The 25531-nt window shown below is 34.2% G+C and overlaps 1 protein-coding gene across 3 annotated transcripts in view; it reads right to left on the bottom strand.

The window, feature by feature from the left end:
- TENM1 (teneurin transmembrane protein 1) overlaps positions 1-25531 on the bottom strand; it is a 734894-nt gene that overhangs the window by 435853 nt on the left and 273510 nt on the right. For all 3 annotated transcript variants that reach the window (XM_054695568.1, XM_054695569.1, XM_054695570.1), the window contains 2 exons: positions 19394-19654; positions 17261-17317 (listed from right to left, as the gene is read on the bottom strand). In XM_054695568.1, coding sequence (XP_054551543.1) covers positions 17261-17317; positions 19394-19654 — 318 coding nt within the window. The remainder of the gene's footprint in view (positions 1-17260; positions 17318-19393; positions 19655-25531) is intronic.

Raw genomic sequence — 25531 nt, 5'->3', positions numbered from 1 at the left:
TCAACAAGCAACTATAAACCAGAGACATACTATGGCGGGGTGGGGTCGGGAAGAGGAGGCATTAGGGTCAAAATAAGGGGAGGTGCAATTGTATGGGGAATATAACTAAAATGAAAATGCATACTTTGTGCAAAATGAAAAATGATGTAAGAATTATATAAAATATTTAAAAAATAAATATATAATACTACTTAAAAAAAGTCTTAGCTCAATCATCACATGCACTATGAAGTTTTACCTGAGTTACTCAGGATAATTATATACTCTTTCTTCTATGTTCTTATTGTATTTTGGACATAGTTATTATATAGGACACATTACATTGAATTGTAATTGTTTCTGTATTTGTTTTTTCCACCAGTCTGAGTTTTCTAGGGCAGGGACCGTGATTTATGAGTCTTTTCATCTCCACCACTAGCTTGACAAATAGTAGGGGCTCAATAAATATTGTTGAGTTAGTGAATGAATTCTAATCCATATTCTGCAATGCCGTAAGAGTTGTCTTTCTAAAGTACAAATCTTATCACATTGACACATAAATTGCTGGTTCCACATTTTCAGGAGAAAAACATCCAAACTGTTTAGCATCGCATATGAGGCTCTTACAAACTGGTCTCAAATTATCTTGAAGTATCTTTTATCTATCTCGGTTAGCATGCTACCACTAAGACTCAATTTCTAGAATATGCCATGCCCTTCAATGCCTCCATGTTCTTGTATATTCAGTTCACACTGCCTGAAATGTCCTTCCTTTTCCTTTCTGCTCAGTTATTTTGTGTCTATACTTCAAATATCACCTTGTAGCTGAAGCATTCACATATTTCCCATTTGTTATTCCATTCTCTGGGTTTTCATTGCAAATATTTTACATTTATCGCCACTATAATACTTATTACATCACACCAAATTTATCTTTATTTTTCTACTTCCTCATCAAGTCAACGGATAGCAAACTTCTCAAGGTCAGAGAAGATGTCTAATTATGCATTTCTGGGCCCCCTAGTTCTTTGTACATGGTAGGTTCTTGACAAATGCTTGTTGACCAAATAAATTCTAGTGTTAAAATTTAATAGATCTAACAAATGTTTTCATTATAACTTTTATGAAGCATTTTTTTATACTTACGTCTTCCAGACCCTTCAAATGACTTTACTTACTTAATCAATTCTGGACATAATAATGACATTCAGAAATCATTTGATGAACTTGCTCTTATAGAACTGATCCACTGCTTGGCACTTGTCTACTACCTTGCATTTGAGCCTCTCCAAGTATGGTTTATTTCAGTAATCTTAACTAATGAATTGAATCGACCATGCAGTGATCCAATCAAACCTGCGGTGATTGGCTGTCTTGACAATTGGAAAAAATATTGATCTTATTCTGGTCAATTAGTCTAGTTGTATAGAGTTAGACTAATAATGCCATCAGAATTACTTTTATCGGCACCATTAGGTCTAAGTAAGCAAGCTGCTAAGTAGAAGGCCTGTGGCCGCATTAGTTTTTAATTCTTCTCTCTCCCCATAACTCCTCTGTAACAGTGCCTTACTCCCAAAGGGAATTTTAAAATGTTTAATAACTTAAAATGTCTCACAAAATGGTAATAATGCTTCATACAATATCTGAAATAAAGCAAATTCATACATTGTGCTTAATTATGTTTAAGGCATCAAATTGATTTTCTCTTTTTAACTCAGTGGCATATGCAGCATGCTGCTAATTATATAGGGAAATCTTGTCACAATGGTTTGGTCTATAGTAGATTAAGATTGCAACATTTATATTTAATAGCCCAATCACATATCTCTAATACATTTTTATCTCTTAGAAAATGTTTTCCAGAAGAAATTTATTTCCCTTCAGAACCAATAAAACTAAATTTAACTGAATTTCTTACTAAGATTCCTCTTTCCACTCACAATTTCTAACAATTTGTTTATCTTTTGGCTAGATCTTCCTGGGAATTTAAGTATTTCTGGAGTCCAGATGAACAACTAAACATATTAAAGCTTCAATTTTGTATGGGGTACATTATGTAGGAAAACATTTATTATTCTCTAACATGTACACTATCCCCAAATTGTGCAAAAAGATTAAGAATAATTTATTATTCTAATAACAATGGTTGAGGTTCAATGCTAACATAGTAAGATTTTAGGATTTTCAAAACACATGGGACAAACAGAACCAGTCATCTAAATGTTGCTCATAATGTAGTATACTGAGAAATGATCCTGTGTAGAACAAGTACTTGGTTTTCCCATGTCCATATACTTCTTGGGTTAATTAAAAATATTATTTTATCATATCCATGTTGCTAAATGTAACCTTTAACATGACTAATTTATTTAACAAAAAAATGAACAAGTTGCTGAACAAACTTTTCTGTCACCCAATATTCGTATTTCTATTTCATATCTATCAAATGGAATAAGAGCTATATGAAGAAACAGTTAAAATCACAAGAAATTAGAAAAACCACTAAATACTTTTTCCTTGTAAAAACACAAATTTCAGGTTTCATGTGAATGGGTAGTAAGTTTTAACTGAAGAATTGTTGAACTAGTAATAGGGCTTCTGTTAAACAAATACAACAAAGCAAATATCCAAAGTTATGAAAATCATAAATTTGGGGGCAGAGAAATTATACCCATTAAAAGGTGATCAAATTTTGTAAAAATTTCCCTTATATTGTAATTTCACATAGTAGGTAAAACTATGAAATGACTTGCAAATAAATCATGCTTTAGGGACATGCATGTTTCTAAAGGCATATGATGAGAGACACCTGAATCTCATATGGCACTTAAAAATCTATGTTCTTAAACAATCTACCACATACTCAAATGCCCCAGGCTAAGGCAACAGTCCTATGCATTAAAGTTACAAGATCTATAAACGTATTATTGGAGAATGATTTTCTGGGGTAAAACAAAAATTGAACTGGCATGGAAGGGAAAAGAGCCAGAACAGTGAAGAACAAGTAGCAGTCTTTTCTCATCCATATCAGGACTGTGTAATAAATTACCCTCTTCTCTCTCATACTGTCAGGAGAAAACGATGTTTAGATTAAACCTCGCTAAGGCCTAAAAGGATAATTTGTCAGTATTTTCCAGTTTACTACCAATGCAGTATTGATTTGCTAGGGTCCTTCTTTCTATTTTATTTACACTAATTCAATCTGGAACAACTGAAACCTAACTTGTTGGAAAGAAAGATATTTCTTTATTTTAAGTCTCACAGGCCCAAGGTATAAGGTACAAGAAAATATGTCCAAATTATTCTTTTTAGTTCTTGTGGATAAAGATCAACCTCTTTGTTGGAGGCAAACTATTATCAGAGAAAAGCAGTTTTCTGCTGAGATTTACCTTGAGCTAATTTCTTCTTTATAAAATTATGGTTCTTAGGAAAACGTGATCATAAAAAATTTCCAAATGACAGCCCAATTTAGCCGACTCGTGACTAGTTCTAGGCAGCTGCTTAGAAACAAGAAGTAAAACAGAAACATCTTGATAAACCTTCTTGTGGCTTAAGCTGATAAAAGTGACAGTATTAGTTTGATGTACAAATGACAGAGCTTAGGGACAAAACTATACTTGAGGGGAAAGATAAAATTACTTTCCAAATCTTTGTTTCTCCCTAATGCAATTAACATAAGGTATCCTACTGAACCAGGGCTAAACAAATGTACCCACAGGTTAAACTAGTTTATGTACATATGTTGAAGTTACACACACTTACACACACACACACACACACACTTATACTGTTTCCTTAATTTTAATTCTTTTTGTGTGTGTGTGGTTGTTTAGTCTCTTCTTTTGTATTTCCTCCCTCAGGTACCTCAATATCAGCTATGGCATTGTTTTGACACCAGTAAGTATGGTAGGACTGGTGGAAATGTCATGAGTTGATGCATTTATGACTCATTTGAGGCTGAAATGTTGAACTTTCACTTTCCACTCTTTTTTCAATATTCCAGACATTTCCTCAAACTGACATAACTAGGGATTAGTAAAATCTCACTTTAACATCTTCTCTTACCTTTTTTTTTAATCTTAGTCTTACTTTAGCTTGACTGTCTTCGAGACTCAAATTTCTTGACAATTTTGACTGCATTGATCGACCAATTCTAATTGGAATGCTTTTTAAAATAAAAATCAATTGATGTGTTATTTGAAAAAAATATAGTTGTGTCTTCATAAACAAAGTGTTCAATAGTTTGCACTGGAATGACCAGACAATTCACTCAGACAACATATCAATTTAGGCAATGTCTTAAATAAATCAACCTCTTTGACAATTTTGATGGACTTGCTTGCTTATTTTCATAAATGACTCAAAAAGATACATGTATGTGCTTATTTATTTATTTATTTATGGACAATCAATTGGTATTTGATACTTGTTAGTCTTAAAACAAACTATTGCTGACTCAAAAGTTTTCCTACAATACTCATTTGAGTAGTAGCCTATTTGTGATTGAATATGGTTACGCCTGCATACATTGATTTGGTATATCAATTGCAGCTGTTTTTCCATGCACAAATCAGCTAGAATATTTTGCCTACAAAAACTAGTACAGTCATCACACACAGAAACTAAACAAATCCAGGAAACCAGAAAATAGGTCTGACTGATTCAGCTATTAACAGAGTTTTAAAAAGTATTGACTTTATTGGACTGATTGACCAAGTCATTCAGAAACTAAGCTAGATTACACATATAGAAAAAGCCTTAGAAAATCAATTGTGCAAGAAATAATGGTTCAAACCAACCAAAAACTGTTATTTGCTCTGTGTAAAGTCATAGCCAAAAATATCCAAGAATTACATATCTGTGTATATTTAGTCATTCAAACACATTTGCTGATTACTTACTAAATAATTTAAGCTATTTCATGAGCTGTATATACCCAGTGAACAAAACAGAAAAGAATCCCAGTTCTTGTGGCACTAACAATTCTGGTAGCAGGAAACACAATAAGCAATAAGCACAGTACTTAAATAAATTATATAGAAAAGGATACATGGTATGGAATAAAGGAGAACAGAGTAGGGCAAATGATGTTGGGAGTTCAAGGCTGGAGATGAAAGTTACAATATTATATATTATGGTTTAGCATAGGCTTCATTAAGGAGGAGATATATGAACAAAGGCTTTCAAGGAGGTGTGAAAATTAAATACACAATATCTGCAGAGTGTTCCAAGCAGGGTGATCAGTAGCCTTCCCCAAGGCAGAAGTTTTCTCTTTTAATTTTTTGAGACTGAAAAAAGTTGGCAGTGTGGTTGGAGAAGAGCTATCAAGAGGAAATGCAGAAGGTGAAAAGGTCGGAGAGAGAACATGGGGTTAGAACACGGAGGTTATTTTAGATCACAGTGAATATTTTTCTCTGCGTGAAATGAGAAACTACTGCAGTATATTTTTTAGCAGAGTAGACTTACAATTTCAAATGATCACTCTGAGGGCATGGAGAGCTGTAGAAGGGGAATAAACTAATCCCAATGAAAGATGATGGTGACTTGGACAAGGATAGTATTAGTGCCGTGGGTAGGAAAGGAACCATGTTTGCTGATAGAGGGGATGTCAGGTATGAGAGCCAGAGGAGGTACAGTGTGAATCCAAGGTTTTGGGTCTCAGAAAGTGGTAGGGTGGCATTTATGTCAACTGAAATGGGGAAGTATACAAATAGAACACGTGTGGAGTTGGGAGAAGGTTAGGGTTTCAGGTTTGGACAAGTCAAATTTAAGATACTCATAGGCATCCAAGTGAAATTATTGAAAAAGTAGTTAAAAATAGATGCTGGAAGAGAGTCCTTGACAGATAAAAATTTGGGAATCATCAATATTAAGATGATGTTTTAAGCCTCAATAACATATGAGATCACTAAGTAAGTGAGTTTAAGTGGAGAAGACTCTTGGAGAAAATTGAACAATCAGATATTCCAATATTAAAAGGGCAGAAAGAAGAGGAAGAATCAGTAAATAAGATAAACAAATGATCTCTGAGATAAGAGGAAACTAAGAGCATGGTCACCCGGAAGCAATGTGAAGGCAGTAGAAAGAATTCACAAGTTCTTCAGGAAATGGGACATTCCTGTAGTTTTCTTCTTATTTTGTTTTGATCTTATTTTGTTTTGGTCTTTGCTATCCCAGGTTTATATAATATGCAGTAGACGGGAAATGTTTGGATTATTGCTTAAGTTTACAAATTTCTTCATAGTGAAAGTTATTAAAATTTTATACAAAAGACCTGTGCAGACCACACAAACTCTCTAGTGGAATTATTTTAGCAAATATAAATTTACAAAGGAACAATGAAATTAAAGGATAAGTTTTCTCAAAAGAAAGTAGTTTTGCATCTACCAACACCAAAATAAATAAAAATTACATAAGCATAAATTTCTAAATGATAGTGGTCATAAAATGAAAAAAATTAAAATATGGACTTTGGCAAATAAGGATATACCATTTAAAGTCAACCACATAGCAAAATAGCCATTGGTTCATGGAAATAAAATTATGTGTACACTGCTGTAATTGTTAAATGACAAATACATGTTTTTGGTTGCAAAGGAAAATAACATGGTATATATTACATGAAAGATTTGAAATTCACAGCTGTCTTTTTCTTTCAGAACTGCTAATTTTGGCAGACAACTTTGAAACACAGAACTCTAATTCACTGGATAACAATACTTTCATGCCTTGTGTCCTCTCTAAGAGGAAAGCTGATTGTCACATAGTTTTTTTTTTTTTTTCCCAAGTATTTGAGAGTATGTCTTTTTCAAAGATGGGCTCTAATTTCATAATGATAATCTGAATGAGCAGCAACTTAATAGTGATTTTAGTGATATTTGGTACATAAAGAAATACAATGAATGACCTAAATAAAACAAAAACAAACTTTTAAATTATAAAACCAAATTAGTGGTTACCAGAAGGGAGGGGAGTGAGAGGTGGGCACACCATATAAAAGGGATCAACTATATGGTGAAGGGTAGAACCGAATTTTAGTGGTGAACCTAACATAGTATATACAGATGTTGATTTATAATGATGCACACCTGAAAGTTATGATGTTATAATGCAATATCACTTCAACAACAACAAAAAATTTAAAGAAAATTAAGCAAATAAAAATTGGGGGAAAATTGGTCCTCCCCTGGTGGCGCAGTGGTTGAGTGCTGGGCTGCAAAGCTGCCCGCAGCCTCTGCAGCACAGGTTTGATCCCCGGCCACCAGCAAGGGTTCCACATGGCGCGCAGACCTCTCCTGCCGCCCGCTGCTCCCCTCAGCAGTGTATTTCGTCAGTCTGCCTGTTCTGTTCCCTGCTCTGGCTCTGGTGAATTCTTCTCACCCTCCCGCACTTCTGACTGTACCCAGTGCTTGTATAAATAAGTAAATAAATCTTTAAAAATATATATAAAAATTGAGGGAAAATAGCAAACAGAGAGAAGGAAGCAAATCATAGAACTACTTTCTTCCCTACTGAACAATACTTATACTGGTTATTAAACAAAAAATGTACAGTATGACATTGCAAAGATGAAGAAGAGAAAGCAGGAGGTCATGCTCTATAATAGAACCAAACTATCAAATACCATAATTGGAAATGAAGAGGATCAGATTTAGAAACCTGAGGCTAAGTGCAGAAAGAACTGAGAGTTGGAAGTAGATGCTTCTGAAGGACAGGGGGGCGGTTGCAAGTAGGGGTGTGTGGGGGAGAGAACTCTCTTTTAATACCATTGATCTTTAAATTATGTGTCTGTGCTGTTTTAGTATTAACTACTTTATAACAGAAAATATTTTTGTGATTCAAAATTCAAATGGTTCAGGAAAAATCTGCTTCCTTCCCTGCCCCCCTCACCTAGTGCCCTTCTGTAAAAGCAACCAACAATGTTGTGATCTAAAGATAATTATCATATATCGCTGTTATTAAAATGAATATTTGTTTGAAAGGATTTAAGAATAGAATTGGATTTTTAGTGATGGACTTAATGCAGTATCTACACATGTTGATTTTCAGTATATATACAAGCTCAATATATACATTCACATAAGGTTATAGCAAATGTTACATCAAGTTTAAAATTATTATGAAAATAAAAATAAATAAAAGGTGTAAAGACAAAAAGAAGTTCTGCTCAGGTAAGTAGTTCTCATGGTCCAATACAATAATGTAAAAAAAAAATAGTAATGTTAAGAGCAAATTATTAGACATCAGTCTAATAGATTTGTTCCTCACTTTATTTTTAGAAGGAACACACACCAAAAAAACTGTGTCAAAGAAAAAAATCAACAGCTAAACCTGGGATTGCCATAAAAGGAATATTTTATAATTCTGTGTTCTTCTTATTTTCTTCTCAGGGAAATGTTTTTTAAAATTTTTCTCTCATTTCTTTCAAAACATTGGAAAGAGCTCTGTAAGCAACAATTATTGGTTTTTTTAAAAAGTGGTCCAGGAAGAAAGTGAGTTGAATTCACTCCTCTGTGCTATCATTTTCGTTTTGTTTATTTTTTAATTATTTTAAATTAAAAATTTTAATAGCAGGGCATCCCCTGGTGGCACAGCGGTTGAACGCTGGGTTGCGAGGCTGCCCGCAGCCTCTGCAGCACCAGTTCGATCCCCAGCCACCAGCGAGGGTCCCACACACACAAAAAAAATTAATAGCATATGATGCAGAGTTCTAAAAGTACTTTTAGAACATACATTAAAAGAACACACAGGAAAATTATCTTCCTTCAGTCCCTGTTTCACATTCTCCTATTTCCCCTCCACAAATGCAGTCAGACTTAGCCATTTATTTCCAGAGAAATTCTATGAGTAAACAGGCATATGTACATGTAAGCCCATTAAAAAATCACACATGAAATATAGTGAACCAGACATCATGGTTTTCAAACTGTAGGTTGTGATCTATCAGTGGATTATGAAATGAATTTATAAGATCAAAATTAACACTAAAAGATATGAAAGAAGAGAATATAAAATGCCAATGTGTTGTTCATAGGGTAGGTATTATGTTCTGAAATTTTTGTTTGTAGCTTTTATTTTTAGCATAGAGTCATTGAGAACTGGGTCACAATGTAAATTAAATTTATAACTATGGGTCACAGACAACAAAGCAACTGCTATATACCATGATTCAAACCCTGTGGCTTTGTTTAATGATATATGTTGAAGATTGCTCCTCTTTGATGTATATAGGGTTTTCTCATCTTCTTTATGTCAACTTTATTAAAAATATTTCAGGCATTCAATAAAAGGTAGAATGAGCAACATAGAATGTATAGACACCCACATACCCCCACCATTTAGTTTAAGAAATAAATCGTTATAAATAAATATAAAGAAATACACTATCAATAGAGCTGAAATATCCTGACACCATTCCACTTCTGTGTATCTCCTTCTTTGCAAAGCTATAGGCTATTCTATTACAAGACTGTACCAGAAAATATTAAAGCAGCATCCTGTTGATGGACATTTTTATTGATATCCCCAATTTTTTATATTTCAAGCAATGTAACCATGAATATCCTCATATGTATCACTGCATACTCATTCAGTGTCTGTAGAACAAATTTCTACAGATATTGTTGAGTCAAAAGCGGTATATATTTTGTTAGATATTGCCAAATTTCTTTTTACAGATTGCATTTATTTCTATAATCCACAATCATACACATTTAAAAATAAAGTATATTATCAAATTGTTATTATTGCCAATATGATAGGTGATACATGATAACTTATAGTTCTAATAGGCATTTCTCTTAGGAGTGAGGTTAAATATTTTGTCATGTTCACAAATCATTCTCATTTCCTTTTCTATGACATATCCACCTTCTGCCATTTATTGCTAGGATTTTTTCTCATTTAGTGTATGTGTACTTTAAATATGAGGAAATTAATGCTTTCTGTCTGGATGCTACAAATATAGATTAACAACATTTTGTTTATGACTTCTACTTTTTTGTGTTATAATATATCTAGAAAAGTTTTTCCTGCTGTAAAGTTAGGAAAATTTCCTTTAATATTTCTTCTAGTATATGTTTTCACATTTAAATTTTGATTCATCTAGAATGTACCTTGAAAATGGGGAGAGAACCAGTTTCATTGTTTTCTGGATGGCTAACCAACTGTCACAAGAGCTTTTTAAAAAATTCATGTTTTCTCCATTAATCTTAAATGCCATCATTATATTCCATATTCCTATTTATATTTGTATCCATTTTCAGAAGTCCTCTTCCACTCAGGCTCTTTATTCATGCTCTAGCACTGCACTAGTTTAGTTAAAACAAACTTAAATGCATTTTAATATTTGGAAAACTTACTATCAATGTCTTAATTCTTCCCAATATTTTCAAGGTATTGTTACATGTTTGTTTTTCTCTATTTGAACATTAGAGCTAGAAAGCCAGGGCCAGTAAGTCAAGGCTGACTGAATTTTAACTAGAGGAATGTTAAATTAGAGATTAATTTAGGGGAATTTTATGACACTGGGCCAAGAAGTGGGTATGGCTTTCCATTTTTCTTCTGTGTTCCTCATGATCACTGTATTATATGAGTGTGTTTCTTGCCCTTTTTGTTAACTTATTCCTAGCCATTTTGATTGCTATTGCTATTATCATAAAATCAATCATTTATTTAACTATATTTTCTAATTGGTTGTGGTTTGTATGGAAGAAAACTGTTAATTTGATGTGCTAATGTCATACCAAATTATCTTTTTGGATCTTATTCCTTGTATTAATTTGTTTTGTTTTATCAGTTTTTTTAGATATACAATTTTGTAACATCCAAATAATAATTTACTTAATTGTTTCTAGTTTAATTCCTTCATTTTTTGTATCTTTTTACAATGATAACAATTACTACCTTCACAATAAACCAAAGTAATTGATAGAAGTGGAAATGTTTGTTATTAACTTATAGAAATTGTTCTAGTGCTTGTTTGTTATTAACTTATAGAAATTGTTCTAGTGCTTTTACATTTAGAATAAAACTGGATTTTGTGATTTTACATGACCTCATTCTAAAGAATTTATACATATAGAGAGAGATTAAGATTATAAAACTTGGGCCTCCCCTGGTGGCGCAGCAGTTGAGCCCTGGGCTGCAAGGCTGCCCGCAGCCTCTGCAGCGCCGGTTCATTCCCTGGCCACGGGTGAGAGTCCCACAAAAAAAAAAAAAAAAAAAAAGATTATAAAACTTGAGCAGCAGTATAGTCTAGTTGATAAGTGCACATGTTTGGAATCATATTACTTAGATATGAACCCTCCCTTTGCAACTTACTATCTAAATGACTGCTTATCCTTACTCTGTCTCAGTTTTCACAGTTTTCTCAGTTTTGTAAATGGGGGATATTATTTGTATCCACATCATACAAGGATTGTGAGGATTAAGCTAATTAGTACCAGCTATATACTTAGAACAGTGTCAGTCAGGAAGTAAACACACTATGTCTTTGCTAATTTGGGTTCTATCACATGCCTTTTAAGCATCTATGCAATTTTTCATTTGGTTTAACCATACTGATGTATTCATATTCATAATAGAGTACCAGAATTCCCGATGCCGAACCATCCTTGCATTCCCAGTACGCGCCATGCGGGACCCTCCTCCAGTGGCCGGGGAGCAGCTGGGGATCGAACCAGAGCTGCAGAGGCTGTGGGCAGCTTTGCAACCCAGAGCTCAACCACTGCGCCACCAGGGAGGCCCTAGTTCTAGATTTTTTATAAAACAAATTTTTAAAGAATTAGTTCAACTAACAAATGAAGCATTACTAGAAAAGAAAAAAGTTGATAAAAGTCTCAATTCCAGGATCAATAAATGACATGTAATTTTGAAGGTGTGGTTATATATATATTTTTTATTTCATTGAAAAATTAGCAAAAAATTTTTAAAAGTGAATCTATTAGTATCTGTTGATAGAACACTAAAATGGCCACTCTTATGCTTTGTTAATGGGGGCACATGAACTCAGAAGTAATTTAATAACATTTACCTTGACCTTAATGTAAATATTATTGAACCTAATAATTTTATTTGTGGAAATCTGTTGTAAGGAAGGAATCAGAAACAGACCAAAACTTTGACCACAAAAATAATATCTGTTGTATCTTTTGTATAGCAGTGAAATACTGGAAATGTTAATGTTAATATAAAAAAATGGGATATAGTTAACTTCTATCTACTTAATATATTTAAAATACAATTTAATTAAGACCTGGCAACATGGAACATGCTTATACTTTAATTCATGGGTCTTTATAATGTGATAAATGGGGGAATAAAGTATGCTATTTTAAGAAAAAATGTGAGTGATATTTTGTTTTGGGGTGGAAGCTTCAGATTTTGTTTTTCCTACTTTTCAGTAATTTACCAATTTGTTTTAACAATATATTCATTAAAAATAATTACTTTTATAAAAAAATCATACAACTGACTTTGAAACAGTTAACTTGTTTGACTGAAATAGTCAGTGCAATTATTTTGAATTTCCCTTTTCCCTAAAGTTATTATTGCAAAAAGAAATCAGCAAAGATTTTGAAAAAAATATTCAACTGCATGCATAAATTGTGAGCTATTCTGCATTTCCCTTCACACACACACACACACACACACACACACACACACACACACAGAATTCTGAGTAAAAATCTTGTGAATATCTATCAATATTAAAATATGGACCAAGCATGAAACCTGAATACCTTTACATGAATCCATTTCCAAACATAAAAAAGAGCAACAAAAAGCATATGCTTTACATATGACAACATTTCAAATTCAAATGCCAGTACCATGATTTTACTCATAGTGAATACAGGTTCAGTCATATTTTTATTATATTTTCTATATTCTTTCTAAAATTCCATTAAGGGCAATTAGTACATGAAAAAATGCATCACTTATCATCAGGGAAATGCAAATCAAAACCACAATGAAATGCCGTCTCACATATATGAGAATGTCTCACCTCAAAAAGACCAGAAACGACAAATATTAGTGAGGATGTGGAGTAAAAGGAGCTGTCGTACACTCTTGGTGGCCATGTAAACTGGCCCAGTTATCATATTTCTTCCAGCAGACTGGGTATTAGAAATATTTTCCAACATTGCCAGTATTGATAAGGATATAGGAAAACAGGCACATTAGTAGCATATAGCACTAGTAGGAAGATAAATTGATGATTTAAGGAGGAAATTTGCTAATGTCTCTAAAAAATGTTATATGTACATATCCTTGGTCTATCATTTCTACTTCTAAGAAATTATCCAATATGTATGTAAAAAGATGTGTAGAAGGTATATTAGCTATGACACTGTTTTTCATATCAAAGTACTAGAAACTGAGATGTCTGTTAATTGGAGATTGAATAAATAAAAAAATGATACATATAGTAACAGAATACTATACAGCCATTAAAAAGAACAGGGCAAGTCTATACTACAAGAATGTGTGCAAAAACAGCCACAATATAATATTCAATAGAAAAAAAATGATAGGACTTTCTATAGTATATGATCTTATTTGTGCATGTACAAAAAGCTGGGGAAATGAAAGAAAATACACTCTTAACACTGGTTTTCCCTCTCAAGAGTGGTACCTGCGGCATAAACAGGGGGAAAGTATTTTCATTGTAAATTTGTTTATATTGTTTCAATTTTGAAACTATAAATTGATATTACTTTCACACTAAAAAAGTACTAGTTAAAATTACCTACTAAAAAAGAAAATGTAAGAAAATGTTGTATCTAACTTTATAATGGCTTGAGTTTCAATATTATCAAAATTGTTTTCAATTGTAAGGGTATCACAGTCACCACAGAAGTGTCTCACCCACACATAAAGTAATCCCAATGACTTACACACTTCCTCTGATCATGTAACATCTCCAAAGGAGCCATTACTAAGTCAACTGCACTGTCTTATACATGCCTAATGGGTCCAACAGAGCCATTAGGGTGTCAGTTTTATGGCAGGGCTCCTGCCAAAGCTATTACTAAGTCATTGCATTGTTTCACACACTTCCTTCGACATTCAGATGGTTCCCAGGGAACTGTTATCATCGCTATGGAAGTGTCCTGTATAACTTACACTATCAAGGGAAAACAAAAAAGCAAAGGAAAAATGTAAAACAAACAAACAAATTCCCTCCATCAACTGCACATGAATGGCCCCACATGGTCAAACATCAGAAGGAAAAATCTCCTCATCTGGGTATATGTATTATGTGTCATTCAGGAAGCTCTGGTGTTGGACTAGTCATTTTTTCACAACTCCTGCTGTGCCAATGAAGCAATTTAGGGTCTGGGAACAACATATAGATGGTTATGATAGTATGGTGTTTATTGGTAGCACGTGGTATATTACCAGGTTTCTGTGGTATATAGCACACAAGCAACAGGGAACAGTACTAATGGATTTCTTGGCTGTTATGGGGTTGTATCAGATAATCCCTTACCTGTACAGCACCTGAGCAGCACTTAGGGAGCTCAGCTGTCTAACAATCAAGGAAATCAACAAGACTTTTGAGTAGTTGAAATCCCGGTTCTACCTTAAGGGGCTACTACAATGAAAACAGGAGATGCCACAGTATAAGCTAACCCTCAACCAAGTCTGAAGTGCTTCACTGTATTTCCTCTCCCAGCCTTCTATACTTAGCAGAAGAAGATTGTTGGCTATTGAATCGCTATATTATTTAAGGTAAGACAAGTGCCAGGATTTTACAGTTTGCAATAAGCAGAAAGTAGGCTGGACTCTGCTAGGCTATAGAGATTCCTGGAACACCAGATGTTTCGGAAGCTACACTGCATGTCTGACAAGAGACACTTCACCCTGTAGGTAGCATCTACCCCACAATATATGAATAATATATTCCTGCAGAGTGATAGATAATAACCACAATTAACTAATTATCAAGCATTTAATATAAAACAGGCATACTGTGAAGAGTATATATATAATATATATGAGTATATATAAATATATATGTATGCATTTTGTCACTTAATCTTCACACAAAGAAAACTGAAATAGATAATGTCTCCATTTAACAGACAAGGAGACAGGCTTGGAGAGCTTTAGTTACCTGACCCAGGACACACAGCAGTAAGTGGGAGAAGCAGGGCACAAACCTAGTTCTATTTAACGCTACAGTCTATGCTCTTAACAGCTCATGTACAGAGAACATTTTTTCTTTAGATTGCATTAATATAACTATTTTTACTTAAATAAACGGCCATGCATTCACAGCCATGCTTTCATAGCAAGTTATACTTACATGAGCCATGGCATTAACAAATTGTATCAAAATTAGCTCTTGATCCTCTCTGGTAGACCTCGAAGTGTACATGTGTCCACTTGACTCTGCACTGAGTTGAGAAACTGCTCTAAGAATCCCATAGAGGAACACCCAGAAAGCAACATTTGTATTACTGACCTTACTACCTGGTGGTAGCTGAAGAGTGTTGGCTATTGAATTGCTATATTATTTAAGGTAAGACAAGTGCCAGGATTGTCTAACTCACACTACCAAGGGAAAACAAAAAAAGCAAAGGAAAAATGTAAAACAACGGGGTATATAGACACGTGGTATATAGACACGTGGTATATAGACATCTGAGTCAAGCTGAGAAAATTATTCTGTCTCCTTGGAATTTAGAAATAGTATTGAAAAATATCCAGTTAATCTTAACTTCTTTCTTGAACAGGAGAAATATAAACTGTGGAACTGCATGGGGTTTTATGTCTGCCTTGTGGATGGAGCTTTAGAAAAAGCCAATCTCAGAGACAGGGTTGAATGAAATGGATTCGAAAGCAAGACACAAAGTCTGAGCAGTTTTTCAGATCTTATTCCTTCTTGTGGTCTAGCAACACTTGTGCTCTGCTCCCATGAGGTACTCTCGTGTTCTTTTAATATATTTGGTTCTGCTAGCTCAAGTTACTTAAAATTTCTGTTACTTAAAATTTCAGTAGTAATAACAAACAATGTTAACTAATATGGCATCAATTTTTCCCATTAGACTGTAAATTCCTTGAGGTTGGGACCGTGTACTGTTCATCTTTTATATATACCCAGTCTCTAATACAGAGTCTAGCTAAGACTAGGTGCTCAGTAAGGATTGCTTGCACAGAAATATCATAATCATCAAAAGTAGAACTATAATTTCTTTGCAATTTATACCTTATAAGGTTACAAATGCTTTTTCTCTACTTCTCTCTCTAGCTTCTTGATAAACAATTTCATTTTTACTTTTTATAATCCAACTGTTTCATTTAGGCCATATGTGAAGAACACAATGTTGAAAACTGATTGTTCAAATTTAGCTCCAGACACAGTTTTTTTTTTTTTTCTCTCCAGCCCAAGGTTTAATCACAAGTATTATTTGAGCCAAGGGATATGGTGCACAAATACAATATTGTGGCTCACTATAGTAAGCAGTTCTCGTGAAAGAGGTGGAGAGGACAATGTATATTTTGATAAAACTGATTCTGATAGATCTTCCTTCTGATCCTCCCTCCCAATTTTGACTCATTGCTCTGTGAACACATGTGAGGATCTCCCTGACCCTGATTTTCATGAAATCATTTATAAATATTGTTTTCTATACCCCTTTGCAAAGGGGCAAAGCCCAAAGAGTACAAAGAGTACAATGAAGGCAAAAGTAAAAGGACATCAATGTTTCCTCACTGAGGAAAGGCACAGTATAAATACAAGTACACAAAAATGAATGAACATTTTCTTTTCATTTAAAGGTGGTATTTAGAATTGACAAGATGGATATAGTGTGATCTAAAGCCAAGCCAAAGCATCTGCAGGAAAACACCAAGACCATCTGCTAGGAAGCATTGCAAAGTTATGACAATATCTGAATTATACCAAATTAATAGCTAGAGCCATGCCAAAAAAAAAAAAATCAGAATACATAGGAAATAATGAGGCAAAACCCAACCCAGCCAGATTGAAATCTCTGCCCCCAGGCTAAATCAGTTTCCCTACTGTACTTTGAATCTATTCTTGTCTTTTACTCCAGCTCCCTGCTCACCTCCTCTTCACCACCAACACAGACATAAGATGTTTTCCAAAGAATAAAAAACCACTAAGATGCCAATGAACTAGTCTGTGACAGGTTAATTAACCAGGCCTGTGTGTTATTTATCAGAGGAGTAGCATTAGTTTGCGAGGTAGAAGTCAGGAAGGGAGAAGGTAAAACTAATTTGCGATAAAAAATTTGGAAACACTTGCCTTGAGTAGATCCGGCTTGAGCCTCCATGTCACAACACACAGGAGAGAATTTAAAACCTGCAATACCAAACATTTAACTAATTAACCTCTGTTCAAGTCATTGCAATTCATCAATCTTTAGCGCTTACCTGTCTCTCAGTAGTATTTTTTATTTAAACAGTCAATGAAATATGATTCATATGCCATAATATTCACTCTCTTGAAGTATACAATTGAGTAACTTTTAGTATTTTCACAGAGTTCCACCCATTACTATCAACTTCCAGAATTTCATCACCTCCAGAGAAACCCCATACCCAGGGTTTTGCTTGAATAGAAGAGTGATAGAGCCTCATAGGTGAAACACCTTTCTTTTTTATTATTTATTTATTTATTTATTTATTTATTTATTTATTTATTTATTTGTACAAGCACTGGGTACAGTCAGAAGCGAGGGAGGGTGAGAGAATTCACCAGAGCCAGAGCGGGGAGCAGAGCAGGCAGAAGGACCAAAGTACACTGCTGAGGGGAGCAGCGGGCGGCAGGAGAGGTCTGTGTGCCATGTGGGACCCTCCTCTGGTGGCCGGGGAGCAGCCGGGGATCGAACCGGTGCCGCAGAGGCCGCGGGCAGCTTCGCAACCCAGCGCTCAACCGCTGCGCCACCAGGGAGGCCCCAGAAACACCTTTCTTTATTTTAAAGTTTCACCCCATAAAATTGGCTATGAATTCCTATGACAGGATTAAGATGAGGGAGAAGAAGTCTTAGCAATACAGGAGACTTTCATTTCATATAATGAGTGATAGAGCCTCATAGGTGAAACACCTTTCTTTATTTTAAAGTCTCACCCCATAAAATTGGCTATGAATTCTTATGACAGGATTAAGATGAGGAAGAAGAAGTCAGCAATACAGGAGACTCCATTTCATATAAATTTGCTCATTATTTTTCCTATTGGACAGCTGAAACCCTGAAAACTATAATGACCAGTCCAAGATCTCCTAATTTCTATTCTAATGGTCTTTTACTTACAGGAATGTGCACACATATATCAAATATGCTTCCTTCTCACTTCCATTTTTCATCTCCTATATTCCATGGCAAAGTCAGCAATGTATACATGAAAATAAATAGAAAAAAATCAAGGCCCGAAGGATACTTGGTGATATGTTATGGGCTATCATTTAGAAAATGATATTCTAACTAGTGGGTAAACAGTCATTCCTGACTCCATCCTACTGACCAGTGTCCCTTCTGGCCAGAAGGAGGCAGAGAAAGACAGAAGAGAAACAAAACTACAGAGTACAGGGCTGTAGGTAACCTCTCTGTCACCTGAGAAAATGCCAATTAGCCACTGCTAACAGACTGGACCTTGTGGTTATGTGAGGGGAACCCATGAAGTTTAGATAAACAGAACGAATAGTAGATTTATGTGTTTAATAAGCATTAATGTATTGTTTATGAAAAGATTTTGTTCTTTGGTAGGGATAAAAGAGCAGAAGTAAAATAAATTAACCTCTTCCCAATAAATAAAAAAAAAAAAAACAGAACTTTTACTTTTCTAAAAGTTGTTAAAATATACATAATCACAATTTAATGAGACTCCTGTTATTACTTATTATCTGGCAAGTGGTTGATGGTAATTCCCTTTTTTAAAATTCATTTCCATCTAACCTGATTCATTTGAATCCCTCTATACATCAGACAAGTTAATCTGAATTAAAATAGAAAGCACATACAGAATATGCTTGCTGTATAGTTGTTCATCTCGTTCATATACTGAAATACAGTCTCAATACATAAAATGAGTACTTTCTGTAATAAATCCCACTAATATTGAACAGGAAAATAAAGATAAAAATAAAATAAAAGGTAAGTTATAAATAGAACATGCACAATATCGCTGACCACATGAAATTATTTCCCTTGGGGGATTGCCAGAAATCAAAAGTATTGTGTCAATAATTGTAAATACATGTGTCTATTTGCCAGATTCTTAGGTACATGCCTTGTACATGGGACTCTGCTAACTTGCATTTCCATGGAATAAAAGATATTAAGTGAAAGACAGGCAGATGCAGGGAATGGAAACAAATCAAAGGCTATCCACACTGTTCGCTCTGGTTTTACTTAAACAGTACAGATAGTTGTATTACCGTTCTCCCCGTCAGACTTCCTTTCATGGTCAGTGTCGGTCAAAGACAACGCAGAGTTGGCCCTGCTGGACAGACAGGAACTATGCTCGGATTTCATGCCCCTTATCCACATTCTCAGCGCATGGTCAGGCGAGGCAGCACCTTCTGTCTCTGTGTCCACATCAGATCCCATCTCCAGCTGGTAACCATGCCGAGAAACACCGTGCATATCTGTCTGGTACCCAGAGCACAGAGTGTGAGGAGTTTCACAGAATTCCATCTCTGAGAAGAAACAGAGTTCAGAGAAAAAGTTTAGAAACATGAAGAAATGTCCCATGAAATTCTACTTTTTGTCCTAACGGCCCCCTCCCCCATTGCTAGTAATTATGTGTTTTTGCAAAGTTAGAATTCTGGTCTTTTTATTTATGGTAGCTAGGATTCTGTGCTTATTTTGCACTTCTGTAGCTTAAAATTATGCTCCTGTTGATTCTTACAAGGTTCTGGAAAAAGCAAGCCTAAAATAGCTTTATAGCTACAATTTTAGGTTGCACAAAATGTAATGAAATAAGTGAGCACAGCAGAGTATAAAGTGTTGAGAGCTGTCCTTTAAAAGAGATTTCTCTTCTAAGAAGAATATATATGATCTGTGGAGCACACCTTATGCTTAAATATTAAAATTATGGACTTTTCTAGGTCTGTTATGCACATTAGAGTTAAGAATAAATAATTCAGTGTGAAAACTCTGGAGAAATAACATTAAGTTTAAGTATACTTTTAAAAATTATTTTTCTTAAACATATTACTCGCACCTTTGTAATTACCAGTACTTAATATCATTACTTCCTATTGTCTCCAAAGGAGTTTGTGGTCTACTTTATGCTGATTATTCTGTTTCATGCATTCTTTCAACAAATAGGTTTTCAAAAGACAGTCAAGCATATATTGCATTTCAGCAGTGCTTCATGGTTTGGATCTCCCCAAAGCTTAGAATCATAAAATGTTTAGGACCTTAATGACCCCCTCTTTTGAGATTTCAGAAAATCCCCTCTTTTGAGATTTCAGAAAAACAAAGTGCAGAGGGTAGATGCAAGAGAGTACTTTTCCCCAAAACACCCATCCAGGCATGGTTTCTGCTAGACACCAATGAAGGCCACATGAATATCAGGCTCTCAGTCTTACAGTCAGTTTTGCATTCAATTATGGCAAAGTGTCAAAAAGGGGAAAAGATGCTTTAACATTCCGCTTTAACATTCCCTAATAAGTTAATGAAAAATGACCACATGCCAAGACATATCATCTGAAATGTCCATGTAATACTTAGATAAGGTAATCCGGGGATATTTTACACTGTATTGGATTTTCTCAGACTGACATCAGAGACAGGGTATGTCATTTGGGAAGGAAGAAGCTTAACTGAGTGCATCTAATCCTTAGCACATATCAATAAAATGCAAACCCTAAAATGAATTTAATTCTTTGAGTATAAGAAGTGCTAAAATTTAGACAGACAATATACCAGACAGAAAAGTGCAGAAAACAATTTTTTAAATAGCTATTTTGTAATATATAGTTACCAAGCAAGTGTTTAACAAATCAACTGTTTTTTTTTCAAATATTTATTTTTATTTATTTGTGCATACAAAAACTGGGGTGAAGGCCAGAGGTGTGGGGTGTGAGAGGATTCACCAGAGACAGAGTGGGGAGAAAAACAGGTGGATATACTAAAATACACTGCTGAGGGGAGCAGCGGGGGAGGCAGAAGAGGTCTGCTGCATTATGTGGGTAAGCTCCCTGTCCAGGGATCGAACTTATGCCACAGTGGTTATAAGTCACTGCTGAAATGATTGCTTATGATTTCTGTGATGTCTTTACAATTAAAAAAATGTGTAAATTCCAAAGGAATGATATTTTCAAAATAGTCATAGTTTCTACTTGTTAAACACATTACCTTATAAACTGTGCTTCTCTTTGACATCAGGCTAAAAATGAAATTCCATTTTGCCTAATATAAATCTTAGTGGCCTAGAATATTGTGATTGGTTAATATTCATGCCTCTTAATTTCACAGTGTTTCATTATCCAATCCTACTAGGCTGTTGTTATAGCAATGTGGTAATGAACGTGTCAGTTTGAAGCTATAAGAACAGAATTTTATATAGGCATCTATTTAAAACTTCTTTCTCCTAGGCCAGTTGTACCTAAACTTTGGCATTCTTTATAATCACTTGGGAGGCTTATAAAACACATATTGTTACCTCTGTTCCCCAGTTTTAATTTCTGATTCAACAAGTCAGGAGTAGGGCTGAAGTATATACACATCTATCAAGTTCCCAGGTAAACACACTTTGAAAACTACTTCACTAGAGATTTTTCTGAAGTTATTGTAAGCCATGAATTGGGGTGTGGTAGAGTGAGAGAACCACCTTACAATGACACTATCAAAGATTTTTGCAACAACTAGTTTTAATTCTATCTGGTGATAAAAGAAAAAAAAAATATTTGAACTACATTGCTGTGAAATGCCCCTATTTGTTTTCCATGAGTTCAGAGTACTAATTAGGAAATTTACTTTCAAAAGCACAGACTTCATTTATTTTCACTCATACAATGGCATATGAGACGTGACTTTCCAAAGATTTTAATATGAACATCTGAGTCATAGTAAAGACATTCATTGGAAAAGGATGAGCAAATAAAAAAAAATAAGTACACAGCCAATTTGCCATTTCAGATAATAAAATGTTAGATAAGGTCTAAAAAAAAATCACTGACAGATGTAAGCAGACTCCTTTGTTAAAAAGAAAATTTTCTCATTCAAAAGGAAATTTGAACAAGCATTTGTTCCCTTCTAAGGAAATGTGACTTAACATGATCAAAAAAAAGTTTAATTTCTATTGAAACTAGACTCTGATTTGAATACAAGGACTAAATCATAAATTCTCTAATTAAATATAGTCTGATAAGAGTATGCTTCCTTGTCAATCTATCATTAGAAAACAAAGTAAACCATCAGTTGCTCTTTTTTTAAAGATGAAAAAGCAAAAAGAGGAAAAAGTTTCAATTATATTTACATAAGTGATATTCACCAAACTGCCTTACTTCCTTTTCTTGAAATCAATGTTACCATTGTAAATTATTTCTTTAAATACACAAAAGTCTTGGTAGTGTTTAAAATCCCATAGGACAAATTTTCTATAAAGCACTTACAATGCACCTTAAGTGGTTGTTTTTAGCCTCACACATATAACCTTGTTACCTAAAATACTACATATTCCCCAGAGAAGACAAAGTTCAATTGGATTTATTATAGATCTATTCTTACCAAAAAGCTTGCCACATGAGAAATGTAAGTACAATCTATGATTTAAACGGATAGACTGGTACCATGAGAAACTACATTTCAGGAGTAAACAGAGATGTTGCCAAGTGACCAATGTATCTGGGGACTCAAAAACATGTATGTAATTTTTATTGTAAGGAAAATTTATTTTGCAATCTTGAGAGAGATAAAATCTGAGCATATTTTGATAAAGCGTTGACATCCAATTTTTTAAGTAGACAAAAGATTTAGAGGCATGTCACATACACACATACAGAGAAATAGGAATGACTAATAATGAAATGAATAGATTCACAATATCATTAGTTATCAGGAAAATACAAACTAAAATTACAATGAAGTACCACTATACAACTATTAGAATGGCTAAAAAAATTCTAACCACACCAAGTGTTGACAAGAATGTGGAGCAGTTATATAAACTGCTGATGAAAAAGAAAAATGATAGAACTACTTTCCTAAAAAGGTAAAGCTGTACTGAACAGGAAAGCAATGTACTCCTGGACACTTATTCCAAAGAAATGAAACAAATTCTGTACCCACAAGAATCTGTGTACAGTGTTATTCATATTAGCTAAAAATTTGAAACAACCCAAGTATCATGAATAGCTGAAAGGATAAATCATCCATGGTACAGCCATAGGGTGAAATATTTAGTTCTAAAAAGGGAATGGTCCATTGACACATGACAAGATGCATGGATCACAAAATAATTATCTTAAATGAAAAAAGGCTGAAAATGTCTACATACTATCTGCTTCCATTTATATAAAATTTTAGAAAATGCAAACAAATTTATAGTGACAGAATATAGATCAGTGCTTGCCTGGGGAAGAGAGTAAGGGAGAGATGGAGAAGAAAACAGCAAAAGGGAACTTTTGGAATGATGGAACTTTGTTATTTTATTATGGCAATAGTCTCACAGAGTATACACAACAAGGGTTATCATATTTTAAGTATCACACACTATTTTAAGTATGCTGATTATAGCTCTAAAATTTTCATTTTAGTAGATTGTATGCCACCAGATAGTAAGACAAAGAAGAGAATGGAGAATCAGTCAATTTTCAACAGTAGAACCAAGGGTTTTTGAGCTAGGACAGGGGCCTGTTATTTTCTACTAGTGAAAGAAAGTGACTGCTACATGAATGAAAAGTTAGTCAAAATGCTGTCTTGCTTATATCTAAATCATGAGACAATCAAGGTTTAACTGGTGCATGATGTCCCAGTGACCCTCTAGAAAGTACATTTTCTCCTAGGAACCTAACAGATGAAAGTCAATTTTAGGGGGAAAACCAAGAATGAAACTGACTTTCAACAGCCAATGGGACATTCTGTAGCTGAAGAACATGAAACTAAGTTGAGTGGATGTGGCTTATAGGATCACTTGAAGGAATCTATTTATGCTATTAAATTAATAATTCCTTTAAAATGCTATGAAGTGTTGAATAAAATAAACTACTGTATTTTCTCTCTGAATCTAAGAATTGATCTTAAGGTGTTCGGCCTGGAGAAGCCATTTATCAAAATTTGAAAGGGAAAGTAATAGTTATCTATATCAGCATTTTTCTAGAAATGCCATTTCTGAGTTTCTGATAAGCTCAAGACTTCATTCTTTAAAAAAAAATATCTACCCTAATACACTGCCTCTCAAAGGGGAGCTTTAAAGCATCATGCTCCATTAACTAATTGGAGGTCAAAAAGAATGATTAATCTTAACCAAGAACAGAGCGATCTGAGATGTAACTTCTAAAGTGTGTAGTTCATTTCCAAAATAAGGAAGGGAAGGATGGAATGACATTATTAGCTTTAATTTTTTTTGGCTCATAACCAACTTATAGATTATTTGCAAAAGCAGGTGTTATTAATTAGTAATTTGTTTGTTGGACAAGTCACAACATCTTGGGCAGTTTCCCCATTTGTATAATATACGGGTCTATCTAGAAATAAATTTCCAGGGTGAGTCCCTTCTTCGAAAATTCCACATTATCATTTGAGCATGCTTTGGCATAGTGTGCAAAGCTGAACATTTTGAAATGGGAAAAAAGTCAGTTTTATGAATCACGGTGTTATTCATACATCCATTATGAAGTATGACACATCAGCTAAGAAGATGTGATGTCATGATTACAATTCTTGAAATATTAAAATATGGATAAGCCTAGCTATCCATTGTGAATTGCAATTTTATGGATAGAGTACGTAAGATACATAATGTGAAAAAGAAACTGAGTAGTTACTAACCAAACATAAAATTATCACTTTGTAATCATACCTACTAGGAACAGTAAGTACTCTGACACAATGAATAAAAATTTACACAACTAAAAATATTGCTGACTCGCCAGTAATTCATTACTGGTTCTGGGAAAATAAAATAGATTATTATGGTCTCAAGTAAGAAATACAAAGAGAAGGAAAAATGGAGGGAAGGAGGGAAGGAGGGAAAAAGGGAATGAGGGAGAAAAGAGCAGTATCAAAAAAAGATAAATTTTCACTACTGGTACCATTTTGTATTTCTCAGTTTGTGGACGTTGAAAAGAAAATGATATCAAATTGTCAAACAAATCAGTTCATGTAAGTTTACATAAACACAGATCCAGTGAACACCCACGCAATCTCAAGTCAAGAAAACAAAGCAAAATAGACTTTTCTGATTTCTCTTAGTTTAGAAAATGAGCCCAATTTAATTTCCTCTCCATAATTTCATGAAAAAGCTTTATCAAATGCACAGTTGTGTACTAGTTGGCACTGAGCAGAGTGACTTAACAGGACCATGTCATGTCCTTTGGCAAGTTTCACAGACGGCCTTTCTAAAG

This window comes from Talpa occidentalis, unplaced genomic scaffold (genome assembly GCF_014898055.3).
Source record: "Talpa occidentalis isolate TD23 unplaced genomic scaffold, MPIMG_talOcc4v2.1 talOcc4.15, whole genome shotgun sequence".
NCBI classification, from domain to species: domain Eukaryota; kingdom Metazoa; phylum Chordata; class Mammalia; order Eulipotyphla; family Talpidae; genus Talpa; species Talpa occidentalis.
The sequence above is the reverse complement of the archived record's forward strand: the minus strand, read 5'-3'. Positions and strand labels throughout refer to the sequence as shown.